The sequence below is a fragment of the Astatotilapia calliptera genome, chromosome 16, assembly GCF_900246225.1.
Source record: "Astatotilapia calliptera chromosome 16, fAstCal1.2, whole genome shotgun sequence".
Lineage (NCBI taxonomy): Eukaryota > Metazoa > Chordata > Actinopteri > Cichliformes > Cichlidae > Astatotilapia > Astatotilapia calliptera.
The window spans coordinates 29,387,730-29,408,416 of record NC_039317.1 but is presented as its reverse complement, the minus strand read 5'-3'; the positions used below and the strand labels follow the sequence as shown (position 1 = coordinate 29,408,416).

The 20,687-nt window shown below is 40.5% G+C and overlaps 1 protein-coding gene across 2 annotated transcripts; it reads right to left on the bottom strand.

The window, feature by feature from the left end:
• Positions 1-1,977: 1,977 nt before the first annotated feature.
• Positions 1,978-19,275, bottom strand: wdr75 (WD repeat domain 75). 2 transcript variants are annotated; one of them, XM_026145115.1, is made up of 21 exons: positions 19,112-19,275; positions 18,716-18,845; positions 15,800-15,865; positions 15,186-15,285; positions 14,646-14,770; positions 13,799-13,869; positions 13,264-13,380; positions 13,065-13,153; positions 12,393-12,551; positions 12,094-12,153; positions 10,598-10,713; positions 10,343-10,518; positions 10,067-10,233; positions 9,681-9,861; positions 7,544-7,635; positions 7,253-7,348; positions 6,129-6,298; positions 5,070-5,129; positions 3,459-3,605; positions 3,256-3,347; positions 1,978-2,545 (listed from the first exon to the last, which is right to left on the bottom strand). In XM_026145115.1, the coding sequence occupies exons 1-21, from the start codon at positions 19,195-19,197 to the stop codon at positions 2,332-2,334; spliced, it is 2,514 nt and encodes an 837-aa protein (XP_026000900.1). In that variant the 5' UTR covers positions 19,198-19,275; the 3' UTR covers positions 1,978-2,331. The 2 variants fall into 2 exon arrangements, with proteins under 2 accessions (XP_026000900.1, XP_026000902.1); XM_026145117.1 differs by having other exon boundaries at positions 10,076-10,233.
• Between the last annotated feature and the right edge of the window lie 1,412 nt (positions 19,276-20,687).

The window sequence follows — 20,687 nt, the reverse complement described above, 5'->3', positions numbered from 1 at the left end:
AAGAATCACTGTATCTGTGCAGGAAGTTTTGCAGGAAAATTTTCCCACCCAAACTTTTTTTGATGTTATGCTAACTATTGATAGCTTTGAGATTAGCAAACAGCCATTAGGGTAATATCAAGTATCTTGTATTACCCTTTGCAAGACAGAAAGTTTTATTTCCTAAAGCATTAAAAAAAAAAAAAAAATCTGTTAAGCTAAAACAAAAATATATTTTTTTAAGCTCAGAAAAACAAAAAGTCATAATTTGATTCCAGGTAATGTCCCGTGATTTCCTCCTAACGGTCACTATACCTGCACAGGAACTATTCCAGGAAATGTTATTTATGAATCACAATTGTCTCCTCATGGCACTTTATACTGTCAAGGTAAAGATTCTCCAGTACTGTAAAACGAATGAGCTCATTTTGTTTTTAAATAGTACATTTTACCAGTTTAGATTTGTATAATTCTTTTCTGTATTTTATTATGAATCACTCCAGGAGATTTATGAGATTTGCAAATCATTTCATTCTATTTTTAAATTATATTTCACTTATATTTTACAAAGCCTTCATGGGATTTTCTGGATTTGGTTTATACTGTAAAAGTATTAATATTACACTGAATTTGTACTGGAGTTTAGGTCAAATTTATAATGACACGGTCACAGCGGCCAAAGTGTTTTTACAGATACCAGCTCAGCTTTACAATCCCTCAATTATAATGAGTCAATAAAGGTGACGGATAAAGCTTACGACTAGATGAGAATGACCCGGTTTGATCAGTTACTGTGAAAAGAAACAGATAATTTTTCAGCAGCACCTGATCAGGAAAGGAACTGAAAGATGCTGATGTGAAACTGCACCGTCATCCTAATCCTGGGGGGAAAAAAAAACCAAAAAACACCAGCAGCTCTGCCTGAAATCAGCTTACTCAAGACTTCAGGACTCAAGAGTGCGAACAAACCTTATAGCAGCAGTAATCAGACATTTCAAGGTTGGAGGTCACACAAAAATATGGGCATTGATCAAAAACAACAGCAGTGCCCATGCGTCAGCTATTCAACCTTTACATCACTAAAAGGGTCACAAGTTATTGTGACCCTTTGTGAAAGCAGAACTGAATGTGGTTCACAAGCATATACAACCAAAGTTACATATATGACCTTTACCCTTCATTATACTGATAATGGAAAACAGCTTGAACTCTGAAGATACTGAAAGTCATATAAACTTGGAAACTATATTAAAAAACAAAACAAAACAAAACAAAAAAACCCAAATCCATCATTTACTTGAGGAGTGTAGCCAAGGTTATAACTGTAGCTACAATTTCCAGATTCCCCGGAAAGATAAGTGTTTTCCAAAATAAAATGGAGTTAAAACAAAGAGAAAAATAAATAAATAAATCCTACTTCCTGATGAAATGACCCGTCTGGATTAGTGTGTTAGATAATGAAGACGATAAACCATGTTATAACGGGACGACTTCTAAAACACTAGAAGTTAAAAAAACAACCAAAAAAAAGCTCTACTATAACTTTGGACGTAAACGGAGAGCGAAAACTAAAACAGCAGCGACGTTTGGATGGTTAAAGAGAAGTCGGGATTCTCAGCAACTTCATTATATTTAATGGAGCCAAAACTTTCCTTTCATACTGTGAATATTTTCATAGTTATGGGTCTTTGAAGCACACAAACGTGGGTCAAAATCCTGTGCTTTTTTGGTGCCTTGTTGCTTCATAAGTTCAGGAGAATCAGATCAACTCAACACCTATTCATAGTGTCACTTATGGAGTACTTAAGCTGTGAAACCACCATGCTGAGCATGGCGGGGATGCTTCTCTGCAGCTGGAACATCAACAGTGGAAATGTCACATTTCTCAAAAACAGCAGATACTGCAGCTTTTTGTATACATGAAAACATGCTGAGAGAACAGATAAGAGGAAATATTTTTATGCTTTAGTGAAAAAAAAAACCTAGAAGCAGCAGAACTCTGGTTTGGTACAAATATTTATTTTCCAAAAAAGAAAAAAAGAATAAGACAAAACAATTGAGGATTGAAAAGAATCCAGACCAAAAATTCAGTCCAGAGTTTTGGCAAGAAAACTGGTGGAAACTCGCGCTCGCTGTACAACAGCGGAGGAAAAGCTGGGAGGGGTTCCATTGTTTGGATGTCATAAACTTGTCCAATAATGACTTGAGGATTGTGTAATCAAATATGTGCTTTGTGTTTGCACAGAGATTTGTTTCCAGTCAGGGAGACAAAGTGGAAGAAGCCCACTTTGACTTAATGGTATAAAACAGAAAACGTCCGAGCTGCTGGTGGAAACCTCGTACAGGCTCTGGTTAGGAGTCCAGGAGGCCTGCGAGCCAGCTGTGATCCAGCTTCCTCACCCTCCTCAGTTCTCTCGCCTGAGCCTTTGTCAGAGCGGGGGTGTCCGACTCTGTCGCCGCTGCCGCCGCCAGCTCCGGTTTGGACCTGCTGGATTCCATTTCCTCCTCAGAGTCCTCTTCCTCTTTCTCGCTCTCCATTTCCTCTTCTGCATGTGCCTTTTCCTCCCTGAGGCCACGAGAACACCAAAATCCCCCCCCCAAAAAAATTATCAACACCAATGTGACTCAGCATATTTTTAGAGATAAACAGACCTCAGTTTCACATGTGCTGCTGAATCATGTGAAGCCTCAGTTTCAATTATATTTTCTTAATCCACATTGAGATCATCAGACCAAACGAGGCTTAAAAGAGTCTGAAAATCTAAAACTCTAATTTGAATAATCTTTTATCATCTTCTCTTAATGCTAATATTGCCCAGTCTCTCGCCTTTTAAGACCGAGCCCTGGCATCTCATTTTAAAGTTTCGCCAGGAAAAAATGTTCATTTTTTTTCTCAAAGGTTTTCATTATGAATCTTTCTTATAAATATTTACACTTTTACATCATGTCTAGTCTGTATTCCAGTCTGGGTGCTGCACTTAAGTCTGATGTTGATTTATTTTAAACTGATGTGTGGATCGTTTTTAAAACCTTTTCCCTGCTTGCTGAATGCATTTTTTGTGTTTTCTGTTTCACTGAGAGATCTACAAATAGCAGCCACGCCAGAAGCTGTCTGCAGATACCTGGGAAGATGATCTTGAGCGAAAATCTGACAAATTTAAACCAGTTATGGATTCTGACTTTTTTAGGTCTGATCACATCTTGTGTATACGCTCAGTAGGAAACAAACAACTGCAGCGGCTTCAACAATTATTCAGTAAAAGCTGGATTACTGACCTGGCGTCTGAGACAGAGATGAGCAGAGACTGAACAAACATGGAGCACAGGTATGAGGTGGAGGGCAGCACGTGAGCTGGGGTCTGCAGGAGCTGGGAAAAAAAGGGAAAAAACAGCAACAACAATGAAGTCTTAAAACGCCATCATCTGTGGTTATGTACAGCACAAAAGGGACGGGATCCCTGGATGGACAACCAACCAACCTCTTTCATGGAGGCAGAGGTCTGCGGCAGCGCCGTTCTCTCCGCCCACAGGCTGCTGTCGGAGTCCTGATGCTCCTGTTGCTGCTGTCTGTGTTTCCCCAACAGCAGATAGAAAGGCGTCATGGCTACGCTGTCGTCAATCACAAGCTTGAGAGGGGAAAGCAAGAAACGTGTTATTAATGAGAAACTGAGAGCAGAGGAGCATTTCTCAGATCTGAGGCTGGGAAAGGAGCTGGATCAACAGATGGCTTTTTCACTGGAGGGTTTTGTAACTTCAGATAAGAACAATGGACTTCTTTCACCCTCCGGGTTCCTTCCCGAAGAAAACAAATGGAACAAATCCTCAGTCCAGCTCACAGTTTGACTTTTATTTGATATGTTTTACTTCACTGTTCACTCTCAGGTATCAACTCTGGTCTCTCTATAGCTCAAAACCACTAAACATTCCCAGTATGCAGCATCCTGGGTAATTTAACCTCTACCAGGTGGCCAGTGACCAGATTAGGGTTAATCTCCATCATGTTTAGGCTTTGTGAGGCCAGGTGTCCCGCTTTATGTGGAACTACTCAGCTTATTCATCTTCTGTCCTCCTCAACAACTTAAACCTTATTAGGATGAAAAGAGAAAACATGAGTAAGAAGACACAAGACTGAACTTTGGCTTCCTCTTACAATATTTACTCAGTGAGGGAGTTGTAACAGTCATATTTAAACCGAACACGTGCTTCACGTCTTACTAACATACCCCACACATGTTGGGATCTGGTCACCCCATGGTAAACCGTGGAGATTAATGGAGAGACTGCACGGGCCTCTTTATTAGCTGTTTCCCACAGATTTAGATCCTACCCCACACACTTTTAGCATTGTTTAATCCTACTGAGTCCTCCACCTCAGTAGGAGCTCGCAGGAGCTCCTCACAGCAAAAGGAGGACTGTCATCACTGGTGGTTAAAATAGGAGACAGTAAGAGCAACTGAACTTTCAACAGCCAGAGGTCAGACCTCTCTTCTCTAGTGTCTACTTAAATAATAAATGCTAAAATTAGCCCCAGCGGCCCACCAAAGTAAAATGTGTGCGTGGGAAACTGCAAAACGACCATTCCTAAATTTCAGACTTCCACGGCTCATTTCAGAATCTCAAGATCTTCCTCTGTGCCCCAACCAAGCATTTAAACCCAGCTGCACACAGGCTGAAGACGAAGTATTTCCTTCCTTGTGTTTTCACTGATTCTTCTGAGCTTTTCTCCAAACAGAAAATTAAGAATAACTCTGATTAATTTTGCACCTTGGTTCAGTTTCTTGTTTTATAAGAAAATATTTCAGGTAAACTTTACCTAAATAATATATTTACTGTAAAAACCTTCTCAGACCCTCTGCAGTACCTTTCCAGCTCACTGCTGTTTTATAAACACCACCCAGCACTTGGAACAGGAAGTTCTGAACATCAAGTCTATTATTGTGGTTGCACTGACCCCTAATTCACACAAGCTCTGAACATAAAAACAATCAGATCAAAGTGTGTGGGCAGGTCCTTACTTTAAAGTGAAAAATGTGTTACAAGGTCAAATAAAAGTCCAAATGTTTGGTGCAAAACCAATGGGAGGAGCTCACCTGTTTGCTGGATGCCAGCAGCCTGTCCTCCTCGGCTTTGGTGGTGAATGTCATAAGATCCTGCAGGGAAGAGTCCACAGTCAGCATAAAGTACTTATTTCTATCACGATGAAAGCGTTTCATAAACTATTTATCAAATAATTTTCCTTTGGTTTGACTGTATAAACTAATTCTTCACTGCAGACACTTTGAGTTTAGATAAGGATGTTTACAAAAACTATCAGTTACGAGGTCATCTGCAACCCGGGAGGGATAAACGGCCAGTATCTTATCTCTCCACTAAGTCCAGAGTGATTCTCAGTGCTGTGGAAACTAGTTCAGGTTCAGTCCCGCAGGGACGAAGCTTTTACACAGATACACTACAGATTGTCAGTCAGTTTGGAAAGTGAAAAAAAACAACAACAAAAAACAGCTGTTTGAGCAGACACCAAAACTCAGGACGGTAAAGCTGGGACTCATTCTGGAGCCATTTTTGTCCTTTAACTTTCAAACAAACACCTGTGCCTGCCACATTCATTATTCCCCCTTGGAAATACTGGAAGCACCTCTAAAGCACCTTCAGAGGACTGTAAAGCTGAATTTTTCACATCTACAGCCGCTCCTGTACCTTCAGTCAGATGGAGGTGTAGGAATGTCACATATGTAAAGGTCTCATCTTTTGTCCTAAAATTAGAAAAGAGACTCTTCAGGCTTCGGGGGGGGGGGGGGGGGTTCTAAAAGAGCTGAGCTATTGAGCTATGACATTCCTGCAAGACACGCCATGCCTTTAGTGACCTGACTGACCTTATAATTAGCAACAAAGCAAGGCGCCAAACAACCTGTAGGTGCAGCGCTCGCTTTAGAGCACTCACAACTCTCACGAGTTTTTCTTTCAGACTCAAATCCAACAGAGTTCCTTAAATATACTTGCATATTTTATATTACAGTAATAAAAAGCAGTGTTTATGATTTAAACCGACTCTCCCTGCCAATAAAAAACAGGCCGACCCGGCACATAAGCAGCATTTATGTCGACTTCTCGTTCTGTTTTTCTTCAGCAGAAGTTGAAATGTTGTTTACCATCTGCTGAGTGAGGAAGTAAAGCTGAGAGCGGTTCAGCCACTGGCTGCTCTCCTCGCAGCTCTCCAGCATCTCCTCCCTGGGAGCGAAGACGGCCTGAGTCACCTTCCCCGAGCACACAGCCTTATGGGAAAACAGTGGCCGAGGCTCGCTGGGCTTGAACACAAACACTGAAAGCAGGAAAGAGAGAAACAGTGATATAAAACGATTCAAAAAGTCACAAAAGAAAGTGTGTGTGGACAGCACCTTTATCTTCCACATTATTGGATGAGTTACCAATTAGGTTTATGTATTAACCTGTCATTAAATACATCAAAAATAACATAAAAATCACATTTAGTCTTTTTATTTATTAAATGTGGGCTAAAATTTTATTTTGCCTGTGCATTTATTTAAGACTGTATAAATACAGCTAATTATTAACTTGCTAATTAAGTTTCCCATTGTTAATTGGTGAATATATACATAATTAAATTAATGAACTTCCAAATAAATGAGTAAAAATGAATCGGGGATTAATTAAAAATGAAATAAAACCCTCAGTTTAATATATGTTTAAGTCACATTTTACTTAAACATTTAGTTTTTAATATCAATTCTTGATGAATTTGGTGGCAGAATAATTTACTAATCAAGCCAAACATATCTGATCTTTTCTTTTTTTCATTGGTGGGATTATTGAAAAGTAAGTACTACTACAATTTTATTTTTATTTTGGCACTTTCGGTCCTCCATATTGACTTGCTGCTGTGAGTAAACACAGTTTGGTTCTTTTCTGCGAGATTTCTTAATTTCCATGCTTACATCTGCAGGTAGCTAGTATGCATTCTAATTGTGTGCGTGTGTCTGTCTGTTGTGAGGGAAATGCATACACTATATACACCAATCTATACGACTGTTTTTTGGACAACGACTCAAAGACAAATTCCTCATTCGTGTCTAAACTCTGCATTAAAAGGCCATTCTGATTCTGAGGAACCAGAGTGGCCTTTTTATTTGAGTCAAATTAAACTGGACTTCGTTGTTGGGTCCAATCTTGAGGTTACAGCACCACTATGAGCCAATCAAGTTAGAGTTCTCAGATGCCTTTTGTGCAGTTTTAACGTGGACGGTCTGAAGCTTACGGTCAGTGGATCCGCTCTGATAGCAAAAGGCAGCCATGTTCTCGGAGAGGGGGTCGGCCACCAGCCGCCTGACATCCATGGAAGTGGTCCACTCCACTGCCAAATCGGACACAGAGGAAGACATGGAGGGGAAAAACAGATGGAGACATGCAATTTTTTTAACCAGTCAACAGACCTCTCATATCTGAGAGCCTAAGTTTTAAGGATATGTTAGAATCTGTTCAGACTTTTGGGATAAAAATAGTTTTTTAAGTTGCACAGAGCAAGTCTGTACATAGGGGGAAGTCTTACAAGAGCAGGTGAGGAGGTTCCAGCAGAGCAGATTGCTGGCGGTGGTTCCCAGCAGATACTTGGAACAGCTCAGTCGCCCAAAACAAAGATCACTAATGGAGGGGAAAAAAGGTCCTTTTTATTTATCTCGTGGTTAAACCATCTGAAGTGCAGTTCCCAACCAACCAGCTCCTCACACCACGCATACTTCTCAGGATTAGCTTTTGCACTTAGGAACTTGAAATGAGAACATGCAAAGACCCACTCAGAGCTAAGAGCACAGAAAATCACAAACAGACATTCCTATTATAAAAACAAATGTTTTCCTTTTAAAGTAACTCAGATGAGGTAAAGTGTTGTAATTATAATTATCCCTCAGCAGGCGAGGGCAAACATTATTAATGACTGAGATCTGGTGACTCAGCTCTGGACATCTATAGGTGGTGGTTATGTAAGGGGTAGCAACGGGCAGCTGTCTAAACATCTGTCCGTCTCTTCACATCTGAATTTGAAATTACACAGAAACTGTGTGCTTATTTAAAGAAAGCTGTCAGAGGGTGACTGACTTTTTGGCCAGAGAGGCTTTTACGCACTTTAAGTTCAGACAAACTGAGATTCATGTGAGAGGAAACAAAAATAAATGTCCAGTAATGAATATTCAAGTGATTTTAACATTCTGTTTCCTTCATTTTAATGCAAGTCATCTCTTTTTGTTTTTCCTACAAACGTGCTAAAAGCTGACTCTGTTTTTCGGGGATTATTTCAAAAAAGTGGTACAGAAACCAGCAGCAGTAGTTTCACGTCCTCAGTGACCTCTGTGGGCCTCTTGTCAGCTGAGGGGGAAACGTGCCAACATTTTTGGAGACTTGAGCAGTGTTACGAAACGACAGTGCTCGTTTTTGCACAGAAGGTTAAAAATCCTTCGGTGCTCTGAGAAACAAAGCTCTGAACTTCTGTCGGGAAAACCTGCTTAACTCATTCAGAACAGCTGCTGGCAGTGAACGTTGGAGCACATCCCCCGTTTTAGCCAAATGTCCACTGTTGCTCGAGTTGCACAGGTTTTACTGTCAAGCGGTAAACACTGTGAATAACATGTATAGTGACAATAAAGGGCTATTCTATTCTAAAACAAAAACTCTACACTACGTACTCACCTGGACTGTATATAAAAGATGGACACAGCCAAAGCGCTGATGCATACTAATTTGTGAAGCCCTGATTTTGAAGCCTTGACCTAAGTGTCATCACCGTGGTTACAAGCACACATGGTGCACTTATTTCTAAAACCGCTTTCAGAGAAAGTCATTTAATGGTTGAACTGAAAATAAAGCACCACGACACAAATCCTCGTCCAGCAAACCTCTCAGCTACAAGGATAATGCCCCCTGCTCTCGCCCGAGGGCGCGACCACAGCTGGTCAGCCAGTGAAATTTGCCCCGCCAGTGATGCTGACCACTTTTCCATCTTTAACGTGTGGTTATAACACCACATGGAGTGTGACTGATCTTGGTGAATCGTTACTAAACAACACACATTCAATTTGACATTTTTTAACTTAAAATTAATGGAAAATAATGAGAGCGCGATGTCACTGCTTGTGAAGTTTGAGGTTTTGACATTTTAGGAAACATTTTTGGACTTTAACTTGGTTATCTCATTTCTTCAGTTAATTTTTTAAAATACTTTATTAAACCCTCTATGACACTACGACACATTATTTAACGGCTTAATCTATAATAATGCAAAAAAATCTGAAAAAAATTCAAATTTTGGCAAATTCAACAACTGGTCTGTCAGCCTACAGCTCTAACTTTAGCGCGTCTGTTTGAAATATCTGTCTGACTGATGGCAGCAGCTGAAGAGATGCATCTTCACCAGTTAAACCTGATAAACAGGTTTACACAGATGTGTCGGGGAATTCCTCTTATTGGCTTTTTACTTGTGCAAGTTTTGATAATAACTTGTAACAAACTATTCACTTGTAACAAACTTAAGCCAGTCACCATGACGGTGCTGATATTTGACCCGTTCTGTGTGTGTCTACGCTCTTTGAAGAGGAATGAGGAGACTTGACTGGGTTAACTAACGCTACAAGCTTAAACCGGTCACCGTGACGGTGCTGATATTTGACCCGTTCTGTATGAGTCTACGCGCTGACCTGACAGCTCCCGGCGGCTGCGACAGGGTTGTCAGGAGCTCCCAGGTGGAGGGGCTCCACACGGTCACCACCTCCTGAAAGACGACGGCTAGCAGAGAGCCGTCAGCCGAGAAGCTGCAGCATTCGGGCACCAGGCCGTGATAGGCACTGACGAAATCACATAACCAGGAAGGACCTTCATCTGCAAGTCAGAGGAAACAAAGAGAGAGAGACAGACATAAGCTGAATTACTGTGTGAAGGGGAAAGAAAAGCAAGCCTAATTTGGTTTAAACCTCATGTTCAACGTGATGTTCTGAAAAGCACACTGGTAGAAACTTAAAAATCTCCATTAAACAGTTAATATTATGAGAATTTAGGTGGTTGGCTTTTTCGGTTGACTGCTTACCGTCTGTACCTTCTGTGTGGGCTGGAGCAGCGAGCTGCCAGGCTTTGAAGTGTCCGTCTTTGCTGGTGGAGACCAGCAGGGTGGTCTGGCTGTCGGTGGGCTGGCAAAAGCACATGGCGGTAATCTGGGCGTCGTGGGGGGCCGAGATGGTCGTGTTCAGCACAAAACTGCATGTGACAGTGGTGTGGTTGGTTATTGTTACACTATTTTCATCACATGAAAGAGAAACCTTGACTGACCCTGCAGCCCACAGACAAACAGCTGTAACATCTGTACCTCTGCGTCTGTTCATCGAAAGCCCACAGCTTCAGGTTCAGCTCCAGCTCAGCAGCTTTCTGATGTCTTTCCTCCACCGTCGCCAACCACGAGCCAGAGGCGTCAAACGCCGCTTTGACCACCTCGAACTGCTGTAGGCCCGATTCATGAATGTACTCCTGCTGCACGATGTCCAGCTGTGGGAGAAACAGACAATGTTAACCTAGTTTCCACACTTTCAAATCCACCCGTGTGTGAGACCTGCTGAGAGCTTACATTGTACAGCAGTTTGTCTCTTTGGAGCGAGTAAAACTGCAGATGTCCGGGTTTCCCGTTTAGCACCAGAGCTTTGCTGCGAGGATCCATCATCAAGTCTGTCCTGATGCTGTCGCCTGAACAAGAAAACAGGTTTAAGGAGGATTAACCCCACATACTAAGACATTATTTTATTTCTTTCTGATACAAACTTATGTCATTAATTATGAAAACACATTATTGGCAGGTGATGAATGCATAAAGAAACTCAAAAGGTACTTTTTTTTTTTTTAAAACTACATTTCCTCCAGTCTCACATCACCAGTCAATAACAGTTACTGGTTTTCCCTGTTTGGTGCATTTGTTCAAATGGGTTCTTTTGGTGCTTCTTTTGTTTTAACACCTTTATCATGGTAACAAAGTAAATTTCTATTTCTTTTTGCGTTTTATGTGAAGATAAAGTTAATTGGTTTGCACTTTGTTTTTCAAATCTACTTGTGGTTTTTCTTCAGTGTGGTGGTTTCTCATGTGACATCATGCGCACATTACCTGACTGCTGTCCACCACATTGAGTGTGTGACCGTTCCAGCGATCATTGTGAGAAATGTGAAATAATATGAGTTTAGTGACCTTATTTATGACCGTCGGGAACACTGATGTCCGTGCTTAGCTTCCGGACTTTTCCAGCAGACAATGAGATGTTAAACTGAGAGAAAATTTGGGATTGCACTAGCTGTGGTGAAGGAATGTTTTTGTGTTTTGCTAACTGTCATCTCCACTGTCTGCTGGTTGTGCTGTTGTGCCATGTTTTCTCTGCATGGTGAACTCAGCTTTCCTGTTCCAACCACTCCACCTACACGCAGCGTTATCCACTTTGAGATTCATGCTGCTGGTTTAGTGGAGGATGTCTGTGTAGGCTGTGTACCCATAATCCTTCACTCTGTGTGGGAATACACCTATGCAAATGGACTCGAATGTGGTATCGTTTCGTCACAGCCCTTTTCAATTTGAATCACACTGTTTGGATTCCTCCGTTAGCTGACGCAGTTACTGTGGTAACCGCATGTTTATCCCGAGCGATGCAGAAATCTTTTCCACTTCACACCTGAATTTATTTTATATTTAAACTCCTTACGGCATCATTCTGAAACTGTCATTCGCTGAGCTCTTTCACTTAATTTCCAGCACTATGGCGACAATTCTTTATTTTGCTTCAATTTGTGTGACAAATTCCAACAATGGCATTTCAAAGTCATGCTCATGTTCAGGCAGGTTCAAAAACATGTTGCAAACGCACATTTTAGGATCACTTTTAGTGTCAGATACACCTCAGCAGTGTTACTGATGCTAAAAATTTGTGTTGTGTTAGAAAATAAGCAAAGAATTATTGTCTCACTGCCTTCCTTTCTTTTACATTCTATAATGAAGGGATCAATAAAGCACATCTTAAATTAACACTAGTGTTTATTATTTATACATACATCATGCTCAAAAGTCACCTTACAGTATGTACTCACCTTTGACCAGGCCCTGAATGACAGCAGACACTTTAACGCAACTCTGGATGATGGTGATCTCTATAAGGAAGGGAAACAAAACCTTCAATAAACAAGAAAATCGCTGAAGCAGAAAATGAGTTTGGAACCTGAGCCGTTTAACTGCATTTTATTTGAGTGACTCAAATGCTCTGAAATCAATTTAGTGAAATCTGAGAGGTGCACGACTTGATTTGAAAGAATGGACCATGTTCACCGAATTTCACTGACAATAATTTGTGCGTATCTGCATTGAAATCCTGCAGGCTGAGACTCCTTACTGTTGTCACTGTGTGAGGTACAGAATAGCGATCCATCAGGTGAGACGGTGATGTGAGTGATGGCGCCACCCAGGCGGGGCAGGAAGTCCCGCTCGCTCTCTTGGTTGTACCTCCACTGGACGAGCACAGACTCCACACCTCCACTCAGCAGGTTGGTCCCTGACAATACAAAATAAATACATAACTAAAACCGTAACACACAGAGGAGTGATTTCTGTTTGTTTCCTTGTTCCTTGGAAGAATATATACATGTGGAACTTGCTGTGTTAGTAAGTTGGTTTACACTTTCTGTAAAAAAAAACTAGCAAAAATGGATGATTTCAAGAAAATTACAATATTTTTACTTTTAGAAAGTCCTTTTTTTAGAGTTTAGTTGATGTGTTTTCCTTTTCTTATTGTGCTTTTGATAATTTGATTAAAAATAAATAAATAAATATCACCCCTACTGTTTTGATCCAAGTTACTAAAAATAAAGGAGCACAAAGAAAGTTAAGCAAACAACTTTAAAATTATTCTACTGACTCTCACAACTTCTGCAAATTTAATACCCACAAAAAAGGTATAATATAAGATATTTTGATGCCATTTTAATTGTTATTTCAATTTCAGACTATTAAGGACTTCCTAACGATCGTGGGAACTAAGTAATAACTATAATACAGCTATGAATACCTTCTGGAGTGAAGCAAAGCGAGCTGACGGTGCTGTGGTGCCAGTGCAGAGTGGAGTACGTGTACTCCTTCTTGTGGTTAAAGTTTCTCCTAAAAGGATGAGCAGGAATGTCAGTTTTACAACGCAAAACCAGCGACCAGCAGAAGTTTAAGATCTGGATCATCGATAATCTGCGTTTGTTTCAGTCGAGGTCCCTCACCACAGGCGGATCTTCCCGTCTTCGTGTCCCGTGGCGATGCAGTCATCTTTCGGGTGACAGGCGACGCATGTGAATGTGTTCCAGCCACCCTTTTTGTTGTCTTCTTTCAGGAAAAACCTAAAAACCAGCACCAGGACAGATGTTTGGTGTTACTGAACATCAGCCAACACAACATGGCCTTTGTCATGTGTGACAGCAGCACTGCTTCTCTCCATGACAAAAATAAATAAATAAAACTAACACGATAACCTTTTAAAATTAACATCTAGCCCAGCAGCTGTAAAAGTTTAAATAATATACAATCTCTGACACTTGAAGTACTTTCGCCTGATTGGCTCTACCTCTCAAACAGAACACAACTGATATGACCACATAAGAGACGTTTTTCTCCTGTGTGAAACTGAGCATTCAGAGCGGCCTGAAGCCTTAAACAAAACTCTAAAATAATCATTCAGCGTTGGAACAGGAGAAATAAATAATAGGAGCCTGAATTTTAAAAATCTAAGTCACCTCCAGTGACCATCTTCACTCTCACCTGTACGACTTCTGCTTCTTGAAGAAATAGACCTCCAGCTGCAAGTCGTTCACTGAAGCAATAAATTCTCCCTGTGAAGATTAAAGCAGGCGATAAGCATCAGACACATTTGGATTTAAAACACTTCAGTCTGAAGTAACGTTTGAACTGTTGTCTGCTAAACACAGTGAAGTACAATGATAAAGAGTTTTGGACTTATAACACCCTGAAGTGTGCACAAGCTCCACATTTCTGCTTCCTCAGGCAGACTTCTTTGGCACATTCATGTCACCAAAGTCTGGTCCTTTAATAATTTGTATTTTCTCTGACAACATTGACTAGTGGACAATCCCTGGCTCTTATTTTGAAAGTTGCAGCGCTGCTAGCCTGTTACCTCAACCTCCACTCCTCACTGCCTTGTTCTTTCCCTGCCAGCCTCAGTACCACCCAGCACCTTTCCCCAAAAAAAATCCTGCAGTCAGACCGACTCCAACATCATTCTACACTTTGGGATGCAGCTCGCAACAGTTGTCCTTGTTTTTATAGTTCTGTGATTAGCTGTAGAGTCACTCCAATCAGAGCCTGTAGCAGAGGAAGAACTGGTTCATGTGGTGCTGGGCTAGCAAAGAACACAGGCTGCAGTCCAAGACGAAGGAGCTGAAAGCTAATGGAGGACGAGGGATGCACTGGGAACAGCTGATCATTGATTCACTAAAATAATCTGCAGTGAAGAAGCATTAACTTTCTCTCATATACTCCCCTCTAAAATACCGTTTCCTCGAGAAACTTCAGTTGTCAAACTAAAGTTCCTGACAGATTAAGTCGAAGTAGTCAGTTCTTGGTATCAGCTGTGGCGGCATGTACGTACCCCTCTGCCAAAGGCGATGGCTGCTGGGTTGGGGTTGACGCCACTGAGTACGGCAGAAAGTTCTTGAGCCTCCACCATTTGATCTCCACTCTGTGGCAGATGGACCGCAACCAGCTGGAAACGCTCTGCAAACACAAATCAGCCTTTTTCACACATTCCCATTCAGTGACCTCTAAAAAAACCTTCTTCTTCCCACATATTAAAGCTGGTTCGAGGACGACCTGGTGACTCCAACACATTAAAACTATTCCAAAACAAGCAATAACATTCAACATGAAGAGGTATGACACATACAGGCATCTGCGTGGCTAGTTTTTTCTTAATATTTGACTTCTTGCCCTGAGAAGCATCACTCTGCTATTTTCCCCCTTGGGTCACCCTGCAGTAGCCTGCGATTAAATAAATATCACACTTTATTAATAAACCTTGTTTGGGGACTCTTCCTTTACCCCTCAGACGGTGGTGCAACAGATTCACACTGAGTTCTAGAAACTTTACTTCACAAATGGAGTCTGAATGGCGCTCTGATGTCACACTTACCCGCTCTTTTGTCACTCGGCATGGATGCAACAATAAAGATGACGTTTTCATGTTTGTCAGAGGCGTAGAAGGAGTAGATTGGGTATCCAATGACACAAGTCTAGAAGAGACCGCACAGCTGTCATGCATCTTGGAAACATGGGCTCTTAAACTGGACCCACAAACATCATCATAAACACCTCTACTCCTTTTTCTGCTGAATTTCCATGTTTTGTAGCTAATTTAAGGTGAAACAATTCATTTATATGAGAGTTCATTTACAAAAAATATATATAATTAGTTAAATTAATCACCCACAAGGACATCGAGAGGAAATCTTTCAGAACTAATGCAAAAAACTTCTGTTAGCTCAAGAAAATTCAGTTATGCAGTCAAAGCACAGAAGATAGAACACATTTCCTTTATTATCATGAACAGGATCTGCATCATCTGCATGTTCGCAGACTGATCACAGGTGCCCTGCTCACTCTGTTTGAGGGCTGCCTAATAATAAATAAACCCTTCATTTCACTTTTATAAACAGAGAAAATAGGAAAGTGTGTGTTGCAGCTGGAGTTTGATGATCCACAGTGACAGAAAAGACTGGAGAGAAACAACAAGACTCAACGTCCAACCTTAATAAGAATCCCGTCTGTGAAGTCCCAGAGTCTGAGAGTGCCATCTAGTGATGAAGAGTAAACCTGCAGCACAACACAAGCACAGTGAGAGACATAACAATGAACTGTATTTATATAGAAATATATATATAGAAATATATAGAAATATATATATAGAAATATATAGAAATATATATATAAAAAACAACCCAAAAACAATAATAATAAAAAGAAAAATACAGAGAATAAAAACAATTAAAAAATAAGTGAGGGAAAAAAATAGGGTCCTGCTAAAAAGGAGGTTTAACAAACTCAAAGTCACCGGGAGGAGGCCCCGGGGCAGACCCAGGACACGCTGGAGAGATTATATCTCTCGGCTGGCCTGGGAACGCCTTGGTATTCCCCCGGATATGCTGGAGGAGGTGGCTGGGGAGAGGGAGGTCTGGGCCTCTTTGCTTAGGCTGCTGCCCCCGCGACCCGGCCCCGGACAAAGCGGATGAAGATGGATGGATGGACAAACTCAAAGTCTTAAAAGCCAACTTTTTGGACCCAGAAACGTTGATCAGCATTAGCTCAGTAAACCCAGAGTTATCCCTGAGGGGTGTGGTGGAACAGGCCATTTCCATCATGGATTTGCAAGAGACACATCTGTATGTTATCGTGTCAACATGGACCAAAATCTCTGAGGCATGTTTCCAGCAGCTTTTTGAATCTGTGCCTTGAAGTAAGGTAGCTCTGAAGACAAAAGGTGGTCCAAAGGTGTACCTAATAAAGCAGCAGGTGAGTGTATGAGGGTATGAGGAGCAAGAGGGAAGGAGTCAGGTACCAGGAATGGTTCCCAGGCTCAATTTCCATGGTAACTAGTAGGGCTGCCACAAACGATTATTTTGATAGTCGACTAGTCACCGATTATTTATGCGATTAGTCGACTAATCAGATCATCATCCACTGGACGTAAAACTACAGCTTATTGCACCAGCAGCATCTGCTCTTATATAACTATCATTAGCTTACAGCTTTAAGCTTTTAAGGTGCTAACTAAAAATAAAGACAAGATGATAGTTTATTCAATTTTAATGAAATTTGCAGATTGTTTTGGTAAAGTTTAATAAACTCCTTGCTATCTAAAATATAACAGGACACCGGAGTATATTCTCCAGCATCTCATACTTCTGATAATCAGCTGTCTGCTTGACGTTTATTCAGCTGTGTAAAAACTATAACTTTAATCTCAGCCAAACCGATTTACTCAGGAACAAATAAAATACTAAAAAAAAAAAAAAAGCCAAACAACAACATTTTTAATTTATCTAAGTGACTCATATATATTTAACCTGAGTCGCGAAAGACGGCGGTGGGTTTGAAAACAATTTGCCGGGAGTCCGGTGTTCTCACGGCGCTAGTGACCTAGCCCCCGGCTAGCTATCGAGCTAGTGGGTGACGTCTCCAAAAACGTCGGAGCGCTTTTGAAAATATGTGGTGTCCTGATAAACTGAGCCGATATTTGAGGTTTACACAGCTACATTCTCGCCTGAAAATATGTTAAACGTTTATTTTGTGACCCAGAAAGAATAATAAGAGTAATATTAAAACTAACTAGCTACCGCCATTGTTGGAAACTAAGCTGGGCCGCGCTATGAATTCTGGGACACAGCTGCTTCTTCTTCTTCTTCGGGGTTTAACGGCAGCTGGCATCCTTGTACATGCAGTGCTGCCATCTTCTGTTTCAGTCCGTTATTACACTCTTAAATCCTGCTATTATTCCTGCGTCTTTTGCGATCTTACAAAGCTTCAAACGACACGTCGACTATTAAATCAGTCGTCGACGATTTTGATAGTCGACGTAATCGTGACTAGTCGACAAATCGTGGCAGCCCTAGTAACTAGTGGTGCAACGGATCACCGTTGATCCATAATCCGGACCGATCCCACTCCACGGTTTGGCACACACGTGATCCGAAGATTCGAAAAAGAAGGAAAAAAAGTATGTGCATGGTACGCGTGGTCAGTCTGTCAAGCCATAGTTATGGCCAGTGCTAGCAGTCCAGGAGGAGCAGAGGAGTTTGCGCCATTTGCTGCCCAATCCGTCCGGGCTAAAGCTATTACAAAAGCTATTGGAGTGTTTAGCTGCAGACGTGAGGCCGTATTCCGTTGTGTAAAACAAGGGGGTTTAAACTATGATGAACGTGCTTGAGCCATGCTATGATATCCTGTTGCGCGTCCACTTCAGTGATCAGATCGTTCCAAGCATGTATGAGCACGAAAAGTCTAAAGTTATGCCTGAACTGTCCCAGGCATCTTCTGTTGCCCTAATGGGTGGACCTCCAGGGCAACAGAAAGCGTTGTGACCGCTCATTATATTACCACGGAGTGGTAGATACAAAGACCTGTACTGCCCTATATTGCACCTTAATTTGTTTTTATATAACTGCGAGGAATGAGTCTTGAGTTGAATGTTTTTTAATAGGCAAAAAATACCTAAATAAGTAAATGGCGAGTTAAATTTTTGTCTTTTTTTGCTGAGCCGAAAATTGATCCCATCCCTGACTTAAAACCGTGATCCGATCCGAACTGTGAGATCTTGGATCCGTTGCACCACTAATCGTAACTGACTCAGAGTTTAAGTTAGGGCTCTTTCAGGAACAGAAAATCAAGAGTTTACTTACTTTGCCTCTGGCCTGAACCAACAGAGTGAGTAATGAGGATAATGAGTAAGTAAATAAATAAATAAATAAAAAGAGATCTGATTCTTGTTTGATCAGAGCTGGGGGATTGAACTAAACTTAATAAATAAATAATTACACGTAAAGAAAAAGTGGCTTCAGCAGCTATTCTGCTTTTCCTGTATTTTCTAACATTAAATGAATATCAGCGAGTTTCTGGATAAAGACGTCTTGAAAAAAGTCGTTTTTCTAGGTGGAGAGGTGACTGTACCTGTAAGTGGTTTGAGGGTCTGAGCAGCACACCTGTCACCAGCCCGGTGTGACCCCGCAGCTCGTGGATACACTCCTCTGTGGAGGTGCTGAACACCTTCACAGCCTCTCCGGAGGCGCACAGAAGGAACCTGCAGCGATACAAATATGAGGAAACAAACATCAAACAAACATGTAGGGACCGGGACACAGCTCAGTCTTGGTCTGTGGCTCAGTCAGAGTCACGGAGCTGAGACGAGCTGCTGATACTATGCTGTAAACAGCAGCAGGAACATCCAGCAGCTTCTTCTCAAGCTAATGCTAACAGCCTCAGCTCTGAGGCTAACACAAACGACACGAACCGCGCGAGACCTTTCCACTAAATATGAAACATCGGCAGATTAAAACACTCGCTCACCTGGAGTCGTGGGTTATCACAGGATCCCTGAAGTTTATTTTACTGCCGCCGCAGTGAACCACGCGGATATCCCCGTGTTCAACCATGTTTTTACCGGAGTGAACTCTCACCTCTGAGCGCTGCTCCTCACTCGGTCAGCACCACTCCGTTTAACACGCGCCCCCTGCTGGATAGGGGGGCTACAGTAAGAAATACACGGGGCACTTTTATGACTTCAAATTAATAAATAATAAATAATGTTTTAATTGTATTTAAAAGTTCCCCACCCTCTGCCATTTTGTTACATATGCAGAAAGTGTCATACCACAAAATGTTTATTTAATGGTTAGAGTTTTTATTTGCTCTTTATTGTATTGCATTTATATTTTTATTCAGCAAGAATTTTATTAAACTTTTCTATTTAAATGTGCCACTTCTTTTGTATAGTTCTGTCCTAATCAGTCATTCTACGTTTCATAAGCTTTTTTGTTATAAGGTAAGATTAGATGTACTTTATTTATCAGGGAAGAATTTGGAAAATTAAAAACAGAATCAGAATCAGAAGACTTTATTTATTCCCAAGGGGCAATTAACAAACAACAAGGCACCATAACGATGAAGATAAGGACAATAAGAACAGGCAATAAGAGTGAAATAATAAATACACAGAATATACAGTTTTAAAATTACACAGTTTTAAAATTAAAGTGACTGAAAGGTGAATAAATAACTGTAAGTGACTAAAAGTGAATAAAGTGAATAAATGGTATGTAAGCCAATAATGTAGAGAGTGACAAAATAAATGTCTTATTAAGGTAAAGACAGAAAATAAAATAAGTGTTAATTGATTTAAAAAAAAATGAATGTACTAAGATTTTGCCCCTGACAAATATACCCCAGTACATAATATGGAAAAATTAACAGGAACAACTGCTAACTGTATCTTTAGCAAAGTACACATATTTTAATTTATGATTTAAATTAGCAATATATTTAAAGATATACATTCTGTGGTTTATGTACTGTATTTAGTTAACAGTCTCAGCTATTAATATAACAGGTGTTAATCGATTGTGTTACTCTTAGTTTGTTAGTTTAGCTACTAACCAAGGTATTTAAAAAGTTGCCTTTGCAGCAGAATCAAAATCAAAACACATTTCAACACTTTATGGCTCATTAATTGTGTTTTGAACTGTTTGATTTTTTTTTTTTAAAAGGTTTGTAAATTATTTTATTATTGGTATAATAATCTTAAATGTCAAATGTTGCCTAAGAATATAGATAAAGTTAGCTACAGTATATGGTTCACCCATTGCGTTTAGCTAACCATTTTAACTGTCAGTTAAAAGTGTTAGACAGCTTAACCACTTGGTATAACTTTAACAAAACCTATCAACATTTCTAGTAATTTAATTTAATTTGATACTTTGTCATAATGCCAATTTAACTGCTAGCTTCAAAAGCAACATAATGGTTTAATGTTAGCAAACTGTTAGCAAGCAGTTTATCAGCTAGTCATAAATAATTTATCACCTTTAACTCATAATTTAATCTAGCTAGTGTAATTCAACAATTGCCTATAGATGCTTGTTTCCAC

What these genes read in the sequence shown, in the direction of transcription:
- wdr75 (XM_026145115.1), bottom strand. Translation starts at nt 19,197, where the DNA reads ATGGTTGAACACGGGGATATCCGCGTGGTTCACTGCGGCGGCAGTAAA. An exon ending in GTGATAACCCACGACTCCAG is followed by an intron (nt 18,846 to 19,111) that starts GTGAGCGAGTGT and finishes GTATCGCTGCAG; the next exon opens with GTTCCTTCTGTGCGCCTCCG. An exon ending in TACCTCACACAGTGACAACA is followed by an intron (nt 12,154 to 12,392) that starts GTAAGGAGTCTC and finishes CCTTCCTTATAG; the next exon opens with AGATCACCATCATCCAGAGT.